The sequence below is a fragment of the Trichosurus vulpecula genome, chromosome 3, assembly GCF_011100635.1.
Source record: "Trichosurus vulpecula isolate mTriVul1 chromosome 3, mTriVul1.pri, whole genome shotgun sequence".
In the NCBI taxonomy this organism is placed as follows: domain Eukaryota; kingdom Metazoa; phylum Chordata; class Mammalia; order Diprotodontia; family Phalangeridae; genus Trichosurus; species Trichosurus vulpecula.
In genome coordinates this window covers 200,664,467-200,680,122 of record NC_050575.1, presented here as the reverse complement: position 1 = coordinate 200,680,122, position 15,656 = coordinate 200,664,467, and the positions used below count along the sequence as shown (strand labels likewise).

General features: G+C 44.2%; 1 protein-coding gene across 1 annotated transcript in view; it reads right to left on the bottom strand.

Annotated features, from left to right (window-relative positions):
* PREX1 (phosphatidylinositol-3,4,5-trisphosphate dependent Rac exchange factor 1) overlaps window positions 1–15,656 on the bottom strand; it is a 230,121-nt gene that overhangs the window by 132,980 nt on the left and 81,485 nt on the right. The window contains exons 2-3 of the mRNA XM_036749156.1: window positions 10,424–10,495; window positions 5,978–6,100 (exon numbers count right to left, since the gene is read on the bottom strand). Coding sequence (XP_036605051.1) covers window positions 5,978–6,100; window positions 10,424–10,495 — 195 coding nt within the window. The remainder of the gene's footprint in view (window positions 1–5,977; window positions 6,101–10,423; window positions 10,496–15,656) is intronic.

Below are 15,656 nucleotides of genomic sequence, written 5' to 3'. Positions count from 1 at the left end.
CTTCTATCTCTAAAATCCTATGATTCTAAGAGGCATGAGAACAAAACACTGCATTTCGAGTCAGAAGGTCCAGGTTCCCTCTACAGGAGAGTCTACTACCATCAAAATCACTTAACCTCTCTGGGCCAGGTTCCTGGGCCAAGACTGGCCTAGTGGAACTGTAAAGCTACTTCCAGCTCTAAATCCTATTATCGAGGATATAGCATTAGCTTGCTTGTCCCTGAGGGGCTAGAGCCCAGGGAATAATAATGAAAGGTTACATTGCTACCCCATTCTTGGGTACTTTATTCATCACAAAGAATCTGGCAAAGTATCATTATTCTAATTTTATAGAAAAGGAAATTGAGGACCAGGGGAAAGGGAAGTGATATGCTGAAGGTCAGAGAGGAGTAAGTAGCAGCCAGGACTTGAATCCAGCTCTCTGGACTTCAAATCCAGGTCTCCTCCCACTACAACATACTGTATCCCCTAAAGGGATAAGAGTGTGGGAGCTGATTTAGTTGATAAAGCTTAGAGCCTGAAGTCAGGAAGACCCATTCAAACCTGGCCCCTGACACTTATCTCTGTGATCCTAGGCAAGTCACGTGAACTTTTTGCCTCAGTTTCTTCATCTGCAAAATTAGGGAAATAGCACAATGCTTGGCACACGCCTACATTTTTATTATTGTTGTAGTTACTGAGTCTAGCACAGTCCAGGGAGGAAAAAACAGTAAGTTAACAGGAGACAGGCTAGAGTAACACAAAGGATGACCTGTACCTGAACATTTACAAGGCTTGATGGCAGCAGAGAAAGGACAAGGTAGCAACAAGCATTTATTAAATGCTTACTCTGTGCCAGCTATGGGCACCAAGGTGGTGTAGAGGATAGAGCACCAACACCCTCATTTTATAGATAGGGCAGCCACAGCTATGGGGCATAGGGCCTGGAGTCAGGAAGCCTCATCTTCCTGTGTTCAAATCCAGCCTCAGATACTCACTAGCTATGGAACCCTACTGCCTCAGTTTCCTTATCTGAAAAATGAGCTGGAGAAGGAAATAGCAAACCACTACAGTGTCTTTGAGAAGAAAAACACAAATGGGGTCACAAAGAGTCAGACATGACTGAAACAACTGAACAACCAGATAGACATCTATTAGGGGGCAAACTCTTTAAAGAAAATGGTGTTTTCCTACAAACATAGAAGGCTCTTAAAAAATCTCAAATTAAAGGAAACTGAACAAGTCACTGTGAGATTCAGCAGTTCCTTGGAGCAAGCGTCTCTTTGGGTCCAGTGCAGTATCTGGGGTTGCCAAGAAAACCTTAACAGGGTCACAACTAAACAACACCATGATGTCACCATGATGCCACCTTGAATGCTGATCCTGGAGAGGAAGGAAAATGCCAAATTGGCTCAACACGACAAAATGTGCCAGGCCCTGTGCTAAGTACTGGGGATACAAAGACAAAAAAAAACTCAGTTCCCGTCCCCAGGGAGCTTACATTCTAATTGGGAAAGATAATACACAAAAGGGAGTTTGAAAAAAAGAAAAAGGAAGCAGGGTACAGAATGGCGGGACTGAAAGGAGGAACTGAACTGCCATCAAAACCTAAGGGAAGACTTCCTCCTCTGATGCCCGCTCCCTCAAAGGCACAGACTGGGCTACTAACTCAGAAGCAGCAGCCATTACTTCTGAAGGGTCCCTGAAATGAGAAGACACAAACTCTGCCCTGTGCCCCGTTCCCTACCCCACCACCTACCACCTCACCTTTTGTCTACTGGCTTCTCTGAGCCCCCAAAGAGGGCAAGAGAAGCCTGACTGTCAGTGCTGTTACCTGGTCCTATCCCTAGCAGCTTTACATACACACACACACACACACACACACACACACACACACACACACACACAGAGGAAGAGGAGAAGGCTGGGGGAAAGAAAGGGCAGGCACTCCCTCTCTTTAGAATGGCTTTGAAAATAAACACATTGGGCACTCCAAATAGCAGAGCATTTAGGTGGTTCAGCAGATAGAACACTGGCCCTGGAGTCAGGAGGACCTGAGTTCAAATCCGGCCTCGGACACTTACTAGTCATACATGACCCCGGGCAAGTCACTTAAACCCAATTGCCTAACCAAAGAAAAAAATAAAAGAACCATAAATAAAATAAATGTCCTCTATCTAAATGTGAGACTCTAGCCAAGTCCCTTTCCCTCCCTAGTCTTCTCATGTATAAAATGAGAGGCGTCTCTCTAACGGTCGCCTTCCAGCTCTCACATTCTATTATGACAGTGCTAACAAAGAACCTCTGAGCTTTGCCATTCTTTGCTCTAAGGTCCCTTTCATTTCTAACATTCCCATTGGTCCCAAGGTACTAGGACCAGCTCTGATGACCCAGGTTTTTTAAGGTCCCTTCCAGCTCTGACATTCCAAGTCCTAAGGTCTCTTCCAGCTCTAATACTCCAAGTTTCCATATTCCTCCTAGCTCTGACATCCTATGCAATAGTATTCCCCCCGCTTCAGGACTCGGGATACTAGGAATCAATGTTTCCGAGGCTCAAGAAAGTTTTATTTATCACCTGACAACATGCCCTCTGCTAAACCCAACGCAACACAATAATTAGGTACATTCTGCTGCTCTTTTACTGAGCGTCTCCAACTGTTTTTCATGCACAAGACCCCCACAAATATGAAAACTATGCTCTCAACGGCTGAGTGTCTCAAGTGTTTAATTTCCTCCCTGGAACCCTGCATGGGTCTTTGTTGTTTTCTCTCTTTTTCCCCTCATGAGGAAACTAGCAGTTACATAATGACAGATGTTGGTCATGGGGGTTGGGAAAGGAGGCTGGGCCTAAAAAAAAATAAAAATAAAAAATAAGAGAGATGAGCAGAAGAGGCTGCAGCTGCTGATGAGGGACAGCTGTGGGGAAGAGGGAGGCCTGGTCTTGCTCAGGACATGAAGGGCCTGGTACAGACATATTCAGGAGCAGCTGCCATAACACAGGACACACAGAATCTAGAGGAATAGAGGCCCCCTCTATTCCTCCACTCCCTCCTCTTTCTCTACCCGCTAGACCACCCTCACAGAACATGGGCCAGTCTCTGGATGTTACTCACGCAGGCATAACTAAACCGTCACGGACTCCTTCCTTGGAGGGTCCATGTGGATGTATTTTGTCTCTCCTACCTTTGGGCCTCTGTAGCAATCCCATCTCAGTGGCTCTCCTCCCCCACATTGCCCCCAATGTCTCTCTTGCCCTCCACTCCTCTCAGTATCTTTTATCAGTGCATCTCTATGACTTTGCCCAAGCTAACCCAGCAAAATGGACACAGTATTCAAAGGAATTAATGACTTTGGGCAAATTACTCCTCCTCTCTGGACCTGCTTCAACATCTATAAAACGAGACAGTTGGAATTAGCTGGTGTCGAAGGTGCTATTCGGCCCTGAAATTGTTTCTCTAAGAAGGAAGAGGTGGAGAAATCTAAGAATAAACCTTGAAGCTTTGATTTTACTCTCCTTTCTCCCTATGGATGCCACAGGATGATGTTCCTGCAATGCTGGGAGAAGATTAAGGGATGCATCAAGAGACACGAGGAGCAGAATGGAGAAGTCTGATGGGCAAATGAGGTCTTAGGAAGACCACTTGACTGTGTGGTCAAGGCATCAAAGAGCTGACTGAAGCAAATGCCTTTTCTCTAGCTAATGCACTGATCTGACTTGACAAGTTGCCTATGAAGGGATTCAGGAAAGGATTCAGGGCACCAAGAAAAGGCCCAAGGGCCATTATCATGCCTAATGTTTCCAGGCTGCAGCAAAAAGGTAATTCAGCAAGCCAACAGGGATCATCGAAGCTGAAAGGATCAAACTGGAAGGGACTTTAGAACACAGAATTTTCAAAACTGGAAAGGACCTTCAAATAAGGAATGTCAAAATTGGAAGGGCACAGGACGTCAAAGACAGGAGGGACCAAGAGGATTCCATAGATCGAGCAGCGGATTTGGAACAGCTTCCAAAATGCAGCTCTGATGTATTACCTAGCCCTGGAGAAGTAAAATTACTTCTCTGAGGCTCAATTTCATTATCTATAAAATTGGAGTTGAGATTGTTGGAACTAGATCAGAAGTGTTGAACTGACCAAAAAAAAACTCCCCAAGAGCACCCATAGCATATTAAAGTATAATTGGAAATAAAAAATAAATAAATAAAAATACAATGCAATATAGATAATGTTAATTTGAGGTTTACTAGGTCAATATATGGTTACCAGGTAACCGTTTATATATGAGTTTGACACCACTAGGCTAAACAACTTGGATACACAGAACCATGTATGAAATAAATACAATATATCCAATCCCAATCACTCTCCTGAGCTCCAATCCCACATTACTAACTACCTTTGGCAATCTCAAACAAAATACCCCTGTAACTATCTCCTACAGGACATACCTCTTCCATATCCAAAAAGAAATCCTCATCTTTCCCCAAAAACATTTTCCCCTTGCAAACTAACCTATTACTATGTAGGGCACTATTACCTTCCCAGTTGCATCCAGGCCCCCAATCCTGGTATCATCTTCAACTCCTCACCCTCACTCAACCAAAATATAGAAGCTGTTGCCAAGCCTTGTTTTTATCTTCACATCTCTCATACAGCTCTCTTCTCCCCTCCCTTCCCCTCCTCTCCTCTTGACTAGAACAACTACCACCCTGATCTGAGTCCTTCATCAGCTGGGACCCCATTCCAATCTATCCCGCACTTAGCTGCCAAAGTGATTTTTCTAAAGTGTAGGTGTGACCAGGTCACCTTTCCAAATACTCAATGGCCCCCTGTAACCTCCAGAATCAACTACAGAATCCTCTGTTAGACATTTAAAGCTTTTCACAACCTGCCGGCCCCTATCTAACTTTCCAGTCTGCTGTTCAAACAACACTGTCCTCTCCATCTCAAATCCTCTGTCCTGGCTATCCCCCATATCTGGAATGCCCTCCTTGTTCAACTCCACCTCTTAACCTCTTTCCAGGCTCAGCTCTAATCCTACTTTGTGCAGGCTTTTCTTAGTCCCCTCATCTGCTGGTGCCTTCCCCTCTCAGAGTGTCTTCCATCTATCCTGTATATATCTTATATCCACCTATTTCTTTATATGTCCTCTCTTCCATCAGAATGTGAGTTCTTTAAACACAGGGTACAGAGAAATTAGGGATTCTAAGAAATGAAGATGAAGTGGGAGTACATTTTTGTACAAGGTGCAATCTGTAGAAACGAATGGAGATAAGAAGCTATAAGTAAGGAAAATTTAGAAGATCAGTTCGACTAGACTGTAAAATTCGTGATGAGAATTAATGTACAATAAGGTCAGACCTGTGCTTTAAGAATATCACTCTGGGGGCTGAGTGGAGACAATTACGGAGAGAGGTGATAAGGGCTTAGCGTGGTGGCTATGTGAATAGAGAGAAGGGAACAGAATTTTTGTAGAGGTGAGATTGGCAAGTCTCAGCAAATGACTGAAGGAGCAAGGAATCAGGGATAGAGTTCCATTTGACTTCTCTTGCTCCCTGAGGGCAGTGGCCATGTCTGGACTTTTCCCTAGAGCCTAAAGATAGCCGTGTTCCCTAGAGATAGGGCACTGCAAGTCTTTGTTTGATAATCTGATCCCAGTCTTTTCTGAGTCAATCCAGGAAGCTGGCCCCTCAGTAAAGGACCTTTGGAGAAACAGCAGGTTCTCTGCATAGAAGGGAAAAGGGTAGACTTTCTAAAAATACATCCTTACTGAGGTGGCCTAGAGGCCCCTTCTATTGTTCAAGAGTCTCTGGCTTGGGAAGGGATCTCCTACTCAGTCCACCTTTTTCCAGACTTTGCCAACCTCTAAGAAAAGATAAGACCTGCTTGCCTGCCCTTGGGGCAGAAGAAAAGGGCAGCTGGGGGGAGGGGGGGGGGGGGCGGGAAGGCCACATCCCAGGAAGGAAACTATAAGCCACCAGCCGTTGACCTTTACTCACAAATTTTAAGAATACATTTCCAAGTTCATGCTGAGATTGAGGCTCAGGTTGTAAACAAAATTCCAAGGCATTCAGGAATTCCTTATGAACCTCCAGGATGTCTTCAATGTTGGAAAAGAGAATCTGCGAGGAAACAGAAAGTTCATATGAGTTGGGGTCAAAAAGAGTAGAGGTCCAAATCCAAATAAATTCCCAAATATTTCCTCTTGCCCAAGATCACAGGTACTGAGCAACAGAACAATTTCTAATTCCAGAACCTGGACTCTAAATCCAAATGTTTCTGAATGCAAATACAGAGAAATTAAATATAGCATCTCTGGAGAACTAATTTCCTCCTTTTTTAACATAAGGTAGATGAACTAAGTAAAAAGTTTAGATAAGTATTGGTTCTAGCCCTCATGGACCTTACTGTCTGGGTAAGGGGGGAAAAAAGCATGAACCTAGATACCTAAGGATGCAACATTACAACAAGAAAAGCACAAAACAAAACAAGACAATGAGGGAGGAAAGAGTCATTGGAGTTGGACTTTAAATGCAAGGTGGGGACAACATTAAAAAGGGACAGGGAAGAAATGATACGTGAGGCATAGGGAACAATATAAGCAAGATTATAAGCACAATCGGGGGGGGTTGGGGCAGAGTGATACAGTTTGGTTAAAGTGTGAACGGTCATGCAGGGCAATGATATGTGGTTAATCTGGAAAAGTAAGAGGGTGTCTCACCTGACACCATGGTGGTCAAACTGGGGAGGGTCTGAATGCTAGATTGAAGAGATTTTACTCAGCAAGCAGAGAGGAGCAACTGGTTTTTATTAGAGAAGTACAAGGCCAGATTGTGCATAAGAAACATTATTCCAGAAAACATGAATCAGAAAGGAGAAAAGAAGCAAGGAGGCCTATAAAAGGTTGTCACAACAGTACAGGGAGAGATAATACGGGCCTGTTCTAGGGTGTTGAGTGTAGGAAGAGAGACAAGATTAGAGAAGAGACGTTGGATGATGGAAGCCACAGAATCTGGTAATTAACTGGATATATGAGAGATGAGGAAGAAGAAGAAAGGGTTAATGATGGCACCAAGATTTTGAATGTGGGAGTAGGCCAGTGGTGCCAAAGATAGAAATTCAAAGAGAGAACTTAGAGGGAATGGTAATAAACTTAGTTTGGAGCATGCTGACCTTGAGTTACTATCTCCAGAACTTCCAGCCCTTGGATTCCAAATCCCTTTATTGGTAACCACTTTACCTAACCCAACATTTCAGGCAGGCCCTAGCCATGCTTCCCTTTACTCCCTATTCTTTGGTCACCTTGGTAACTTCACTATCCCCCTTATCTTCCCCCTTCCAGTTCTGGAATCTTAATCAGAGCAGCCCTGCTACCATTCCTGGAAGGGGAACACAAATCACTTCCCTAATGGACCCTTTCACCAGCAAAGTAAGTTTCAAGACCTCTCCCTGGCCCTGGCCAACATTCGGCCTAGATGTGTGATCTCTCCCTTTTGGAATGTAAGCTTCTCGATGGCAGGGACTCTTTTTGCTTAGTACATATTAAGCACTTAGTAAATGCTTTTTTGTTCATTCGTTCGTTCCTTCAGCAATCTAAATGGAATTCAGAAGAGAGGCCAGGGCTAGAATTGTAGATCTAGGAATCATGCATTGAAGTGGTCATTGAAGGCAAAAGGGGAGATGAGATGGCCGGGAAAGGGAAGAAGGGAGACAGAGGGGGAGAGACACAGCAGCAGAGAGAAAGAGCAAAGAGAGACAGAAAAAAACAAAGTCAGCAACATAGAAAGAGAGAAAAAGAAAGACAAGCACATAGAGCAAATACAGAGAGAAGAGTCCAAGGACAGAGCCCTGGGTAACATAGACATTAAAAAGCTAGGAAGATGAAGAACCAGGAAAGGAAACAGAGAAGGAATTATAAAAGGAGAGTATAGCTGAATCTGAAAGACAGAGTAACTGGAAGGAGGGGATGGGCTTGCATCCCCCTTCCTCTCTATCCCCATAGCCACACCCCTCGGTCAGACCTTCATTACCATCCTTCCAGTCTCCTCCCTCCTAACAGCCTCCTAACCATTTCTCTCTTCCCCCATTCTCACCCTTCATTTACACCAGATGAATTTTCCTTATCCACAGATCTGGTCATGTCAATCCTCTCTACTTAAAACCCTTAAAGTTTCTTATTATTTTATAAAGAAGCATGGCATTCCACATCCCAGCACAATCTAGCTCTCAAATCCACCACCCCCTCCTCTGTGTCTATGCCCATACAACTGCCTGCCATCCCCACACATTACCTATGCTTTTGCTATCTACAGATCCTTGCTCATTTTTTTCTCTGGGCCTGGAATGTCCACCTTTTATAGCATGTAATATAGCATTTTAACTCAAAAGTGCTACTTCTTCCCTGAAGCCTTCCTGCCCCTAAATTAGCAAGAACCATTCCTCCCTGAAATCTCACCCAGCTCTTTGTAGCGAGACAGAGTAATATAGTGGAAAGCACCATATTGAAGACCTACTACCCACTAGTTGTCATTAACCTTTATGAACCTCAATTTCCAAATTTAGAACTTGGAATTTTTAAAAATGAATGTTAAAAACTGCCTTTATATGTAATTGAGAAAATAAAATATTATTCTTTTAAAAATGGACCTCAGTTTCCTCACCTGGAAAATGAAAATAACATTTGTACTATCTCACGATAGTACTTCATAGACTTGAAAGTGTTACCAAAAAAGAACTTTAGCTGACATTGCATTGTTTTGTATTTTATTTATGTGCATATCTGTCATAGTTCCCTACTGAGCTCCATGAAGGCAAAGACTGAAACTAGCTAAACTCTGTACCTCCCCCAGCACTTAGTACAGTACTCATGATATATTTAATAAACATTTGCTGACAGAAAGAATTATGTGAAGTGATGCGAAATGAAGTAAGCAGAACCCAGAGAACAACATGTAAGTACCTATAATATGGGAAAGGACAAAGGAGGGAGGAGAAGAAGGAAAAAGGAAGGAACTCAATGGTATGTAGCTACTACGGTAACCAAGCTTGGGCCTCAAAGAAAGAAAATGTCCCTCCCTGCCTTCTTGGCAGCAGTGGGAAAATAAGGATATGGAACCATGGCATATACTGTCAAGAGTTGGTAGACTTAACAACTAATTTCACAGGACTGCTTCCCACCTTTCTTTGAAACAAAAGATGGCTCTCTGGAGAGGAGAGACATTCATTTGGACATATGGGTGATATAAGAACAAAAGATAGCAACAAAACATTTTAATTAAAAAAAATTATTTAAATGCTGATAGATTTAAATGAACTGGAATCATCCACTCTAGATCTCCTGAGAAAGGGGCTAGAGGCTAGAGCTCCGAATAAATGCAAGCCAGGGGTCAGGCAGGAGCTGGGAAAAAAACATTTTGGCTCCCCTCCTCTAGCCCAGAGCTGGATACTACTCCATTCCCCAAAGAGGCAGGGGTAAAATCCAAGCTGCCTTCTGTCCACATGGAGGGATTATTGATTCCTTCCATAAACTCCACAGGTCAAAGCCCCTGAGGACTGAGTGAGGCCTGGATATTCATCTGTCCTTTCACTCATGTGCACGCAAGCAAACACTCAAAAGGAGGTTAGAGAGATAGGCCAGACACAGAATCTGACTCCACATGAAGTGATGATGGCAGGGGAGGTTGTATCTTCCAGGGTTTTTTGTTTGTTTGGGAGCTGGAGGGAGGAATCTTGGCATAAAAGAGGCATAGTCTTAGGACAGATACAGGGGACTTGAGCTGTAAAGACTAGCACTTAATTCATAGGATAACAGACTTAGAGCTGAGGAGATAGGCTGTGTCAACCACATGGCCCTCAGGCTGCATGAAGCCACAAAACTGTGGCCCAAACAGATTAAAATATAACCGGACAATATTTAACAAAATAAATAAGACAACATAAATCATGTTAATATGTGGTTTTCTAAGTCAGGGTGGCCCCCTGTTATATTTTAGTTTGACACCTCGGATCTAGGCTAACCTCACTCTATAGACAGGAAAACCAAGACACAGAGAGAAATGACTGGTCCAGTGTTACTCCAACTGGTAAAATAGCAAAAATCAGGATCTGAAACCAAGTTTTCCAACTATAACCTATGTGTTCTCCCTTTGTTTACTTGAAGCACCACAGATGGGAGAATACTCTGGTTCAGACCAGACCAACGAGTGCCACAAAGTAAATGTGAGAGGGAAGGAAGGAGGGATGCTTCAATGGGTGCTGATGGACAGACATATGCGTCCTTAAGGCAGGATGTTAGACAGAAGGTGGACGAGCTCCTTCAGGCGGGAAGAGAGCCTCAGTTCATCCCTGACTTACCCCTCACGAGGAAGCAGGCTAAAAGCATTCTTCCCTCCCTCCCACATCTCAGCACCCACTATTCTCCCTGTCCAGGACCCAGACATACAAACCTTGACATTCTCCTCAGTAATGCACTTGTCTGCTGAATCAGCCACATTCTGCCGGATGCGATGCAAAAAAGCCTAGGGGGTAAGGGAAAAGAAACAAAAAGACAGTTAGCGCTCAAATGTTCACACTTGCCTAACTTGGTTGCTCTTTCTAGGCAAGAGTAACTGGGCATAGGCCAACAAGGCCCTGGAAGAACCGGGCCATGGGCCCTGGTGTCTGTCTTAATTCAAACTTCTTTCCCATCCCCATCTGATAAGGAAGCTTGCCTTAACAGGACTCAAAGTCAGAAAGTAAGCACTTCTCACCCCAAGTCACCCCCAAATTTACGCACTGAGGTGCACTTAAGCTCACTGCTTAAGTCATTACAAAGGGACAGAGCCTAAGGAAGCTTATCCTTCAGAGAGCCCTAGTGAATCTTTCAACTAGATCATATGGAGGTAATTTATTTTTCCTCTAGGACACCTCCAGACCCCTCCCCTCTGGCTGGGAGGGAGCCAGCTGTTCCTAATCCTACCCCAAGGGAGCCAGGGAGGGCTGAGATAGAAAGATAACTTGATGAATGGGACCACAACAGAGAAACCCTACTCCCAAGTCCAGCAAAGGCACCCTGGGACTCTGGTTCCATCAGTATCTGGAAGGTCAAGAGGGAAGAGCTGGGTAACGCAGTGATGAGGGAGAAGGGAGAAGACAACTATGTATTAAGTACCCACCATGTGCTGGGCACTATGCTAAAAGTCTTACAAATATTAACTCATCTGATCCTCACAATGACCCTGGAAGGTAAGCACTAGTACTATTCTCCATTTTACAGCTGAAATCAAGGCAGACAGGGGTTAAGTGATCTGCCAGGGGTCACACAGTCTTACTGACTCCAGGTCCAGAGCCGTAGTCATTGCCTCAAAGGAGAAACTCTGGAGAAAGGGAGAGAGAAAAAGGGAAAAGGAGGAGGTTGCCTTAGGATGGAAAATGAGGGCTGACTACAAAAGAAGCACGGTGTAGTAGAAATAAAACTGGGAGATGGAAACCTGTATTCTCCATTGCCACTCATTAGCTGATTAACCTTGGGAAAGTCATTAACTCTTTCTGGGCTTCAGGTTTTTTTTTGTTTTTTAAGAAATCGTCCTTCTAGCTGTAAAAGCCTTCTAGTCTTAGTTGTGGGCTAATTGGAATAACTGTGTTATATAATTGTTATGTGTGGGGTGAAGAGGGAGGAAAGAGGAGAAAGGGGGAAAGGAAAGAGAGGAGGAGGAAGGGGGAGAGGGAGGGAGGAAGAGAGACAGAGACCACTGAATTAGGAATCAGATGATCTGAGTTGAAATCCAGGTTCATCTACTTCCTAGCTTTGTGACCCAGGCCAAACCACCTAACCAGATTTGAATCCCAGCTCTGCTACATACTATGTAACCTTAGGAAAGTCACTTAAACTCTGGTCTCAGTTCCTCCTGTATAAAATGAGAGGATTGGATTTGATAGTCTCTATGGTCCTTTCAAGCTCTAAAGCTGAGAGCTGATGTCTTATCTTTGCCTGCTTCTTCCTTTGTAAAAGGGAGATAATACTTGCACGGTGCACCTAACAGAGCTGTTGCAAGAGCAAATGAAGTAGTGTATGCAAAGCCCTTTGTAAGCCAGAAAGCACTGTTTAAATGTCAGCTATCATTATTAATATTATTTTAATTGATGGGCACAATCAGCAGCTTGAAGGCTGCTGACTAAAATTTACCGGCATTTTAGTCACCATGCGTGTCATATCTAATAATAGCAACAGGCCCGTAGCGAGATGTGCAGATCGCATTAGCTGGCACAGTCAATTCCATCAGAGAGCTGAGCCCATGTGTTAATTTAAAAACCAGCTTCTCTCCTGACGCCTGTCTGGGGAGATCACTGCGTGTCAGAGGGAGGGGAGGGAGACAAAAAGAGACTCTCACTAAAGGAGAACAGCAGGGAGAAGGAGGGAATGGGAGGGAGGAGGGAAAGGGGGAGAGGAAGGAGGGTAAGAGGGAGTAGGGGGAGGGGAGAGAGAGCGGGAGAAGAGAAGAGGGGAGTGAGACGGTTTCCCAGACAAGTTGTCAAAATCTGTTCCAATGTCTTTGCAGGTTTTTCTATGGCTATCAAGGAGAGCCCCTCAGCTGTCACTGTTCATTGTCACGCTCATTAAGAGATGGTTTGGGGGCCCTGAATTCCTGGCAAATGATTTTCAGAACCATGAGATTGGCTGGGAACACTCCCAGGTAATGGAAATGGGAAAGGCATCAGCTCCTTTCAGATTTCTCCCACTCCCTAGCCCTGGACAAAAGTTAGGAAAAAAGGAAGCTACTCTCAAGGCCCTGCTCCTTGCTGGGTAAATGTAGCAATTTATCAATTAAGCACCTATTATGGACCAGGCACTGTGCATGCACAAGGCATCCAAAGTGCTGTTGTCCAGCTAAACGCCACATTCGCAAGCCTGGTCAATGTTAAGATTAATCAAGGCATCACCATGCTTAGGGAAGAGGACAGAGGAACTGGAAGATAAAAATCTGAGCTCTGGTCCCATCTCTTTCACAGTTTGCTATGTGACCCTGAGGGATCTGGTCCCCAATTTCCACTGGAAAGCTAGCTACAATGGGAAGCAGGAGTTGGACAAAAAGAATTCTCAAATCCTTTCAAATGCTAACATTGTGAGGTCTATGTTCTAAGGTCCCTCACAGCTCTGTTCTAAGAGGCATAATGAGGAAGTAGAGAGCACTAAATGTCCTAGGCCTGCTGTGCAACATTGGGCAAGTCATTTAACCTCTCTGGGCTTCTGCAAAATAAGGGAGTTTGACCTAAATGACCTCCAAGGTCCCTTTTATATCTAAATCCTATGATTCCATGATTCATCTATTCCATGTGACGCTGACATTCTACATTTTAAAGAACATCTTCCATTACTCAAATTCTGTATTTCATGTTCTTCAGTCTTATAGTTTATGACCTGAGACACTTTTCAGTGCTCAAATGCTACATTCTGTTTTATGGTCTTTTGATAATCTGAGGTGCCATTTTTTAATGCTAAGAACACTTCCAGTTCCAACGTATTCCGTTCTATTCCCCTCCATCTCTGGAATTCTATGTGTTAAGAAGGTACCTCCTAAATCTCCTATTCTATATTCTAAGGATTATTCCAACTCTATCATTGGCTTAAAATTCTAAGGCTTCAAAACAATCCTGTGGGTGAGTGATACCAATGCTGATGAAGACCTTTGGGAGTGAAAGTTGAGGGCGGGGGTGGGGGAGGGTGGAGAAGAGTATTAAGGAAACCGGCCATGCTTAAACTGTTTGTCAACACTAAACCAAAGCTGGCTAAGGGGCACAAAGAGACAGGAAATTGTGTAACCCACTTGCTGTCCTAGATTCTGGTTTCCTGTCCCCATTTTCTGAAATTGGTTGTGGGGCTTTGCACATCCCAGGGCTCTTGCCTGGCCCTTCCAAGGCAATTGTGAGGAGACAATGGGTAGCCTAGGCTGCCAGCTGTGGGCCCTGCAAGAAGAGGCGGCCAGAGTCACCTCTAAGCATTCTATGTTAGCCAACACCAGATTGCTATTTTCTATAGGTCTATCAGCTGTGGCCCACACCCTGCAGTGTAAGTTAATAGGAAAGTGCTCAGTCCCACTCCTACTCCAACACCTGCTGCTGATGCTCCTGAATAAGGCTAGACAGGGACCAATCTACCACCATGGCGGCTCTGGCCTCTGCCAAACCTCCTAACTTTACAGATGGGGCAACTGAGGCCCAGAAGGAAGAAAAGACTTTACCCAAGGTCACGAAACTATTTCTTCTCTCTCACAGTTCAACCTCTCCCCATCTTACTCATCCCTCTATGGTTCTGTTCACATGCCACCTTTCTCCATGAAGCCTTCTCTGCCCTTACCCCTACTGAAAAGAGATCTCTCCCGAATTTGACCTCATAGCATTTGTAATCTCAACTTCATTGTATTTATCCACCTACTAAGCGGTAAGCTGCTGACAGAAAGTCAGTAAGGCTTTCTTAACTTTATAAATCTCCCTTAGCATTGTACTGTGAGGTAATGATCAATCAACCAGCATTTATTAAAGGTCTTAGAAGCCAGGAGAGAGAGTTGACAGACATAAGTATATACTAGATAAATATAAATCAACAAGCAGTGCTTACTATGTTCCAAGTGCTAAAAATACAAAGTAAGACAAAAATAGCCCCTGCCCTCAAGAAGCTTACGTTCTAATGTACTCCATACAAGTAAATGCAAGTACCTTAGAGGAGAAGGCTCCAGCAGCTAGGGGTCTCCCAAAGAGGAGCAACATCTCAGGAACTTACATTTGTGTAGCATTTTAAGGCTTACAAAGCACCTGCCTCACCACAATCCCAAGACACAGGTAGTGCAAGTAATCAGAATCTGAACCGTACAGAATTGGGGAAATCATCTGCTGGAGTTAATGGGCAGAGCTAAGATTCACCATGTGCTCTGAATCCAAACCTAATGGACTTCCCACAATGCCACACTACAGCACCACTACACAGAATGCCACACACACTCACACCACATATGTACAGGCTATACAGAATGGAGAGTACCACCCCTTCTCTCACTGCTGAGTCCTTCCCACAATCTCCATTTTGGGGAAGGGCCCAGACTCATCCTCCAGACCAAGTCACAGTGCTTCCCCTCCTCCTTTTCAGCTCCTTTGTGTTGTCTTCTCTCTTGTTGTCTTGGAATACAGGCTTCTTGAGGGCAGAGACTGTCTTTTTTGCTTAGCACAGTGCCCGGCACATAGTAAGGGCTTCATAAATGCTTGGTGACTGAGGGCCAACCCACCAAGCTCTCCCTACCTCTCTATAAACCCAACCCAAAGCCCAGCTCAAAACCCACCTAAATCCAATCTAAATGCCTCTATGACTGCCAGGCACAAAGCAAAGCACTGGGGATTCAATTAATAAAAAAGACAGCCCCTGCCCTCCATGACCACGCCCACATGTTTCAGTCACGTTGTACCCAACTCTCCATAACCCATGCGGGGTTTTCTTTTGTATGCATTTTTGTTGTTGTTCAGTTATTTCAGTCATGTCTAACTACTCGTGACCCCGTTTGGGGTTTCCTTGGCCAAGATACCAAAGTGATTTGTCATTTCTTTCTCCAGCTCATTTTACAGATGAAGCAAATAGGATTAAGTGATACAGCTAGTAAGTGTCTGAAGCCAGATTTGAACTCACGAAGATGAGTCTTCCTGTCTCTAGGCCTC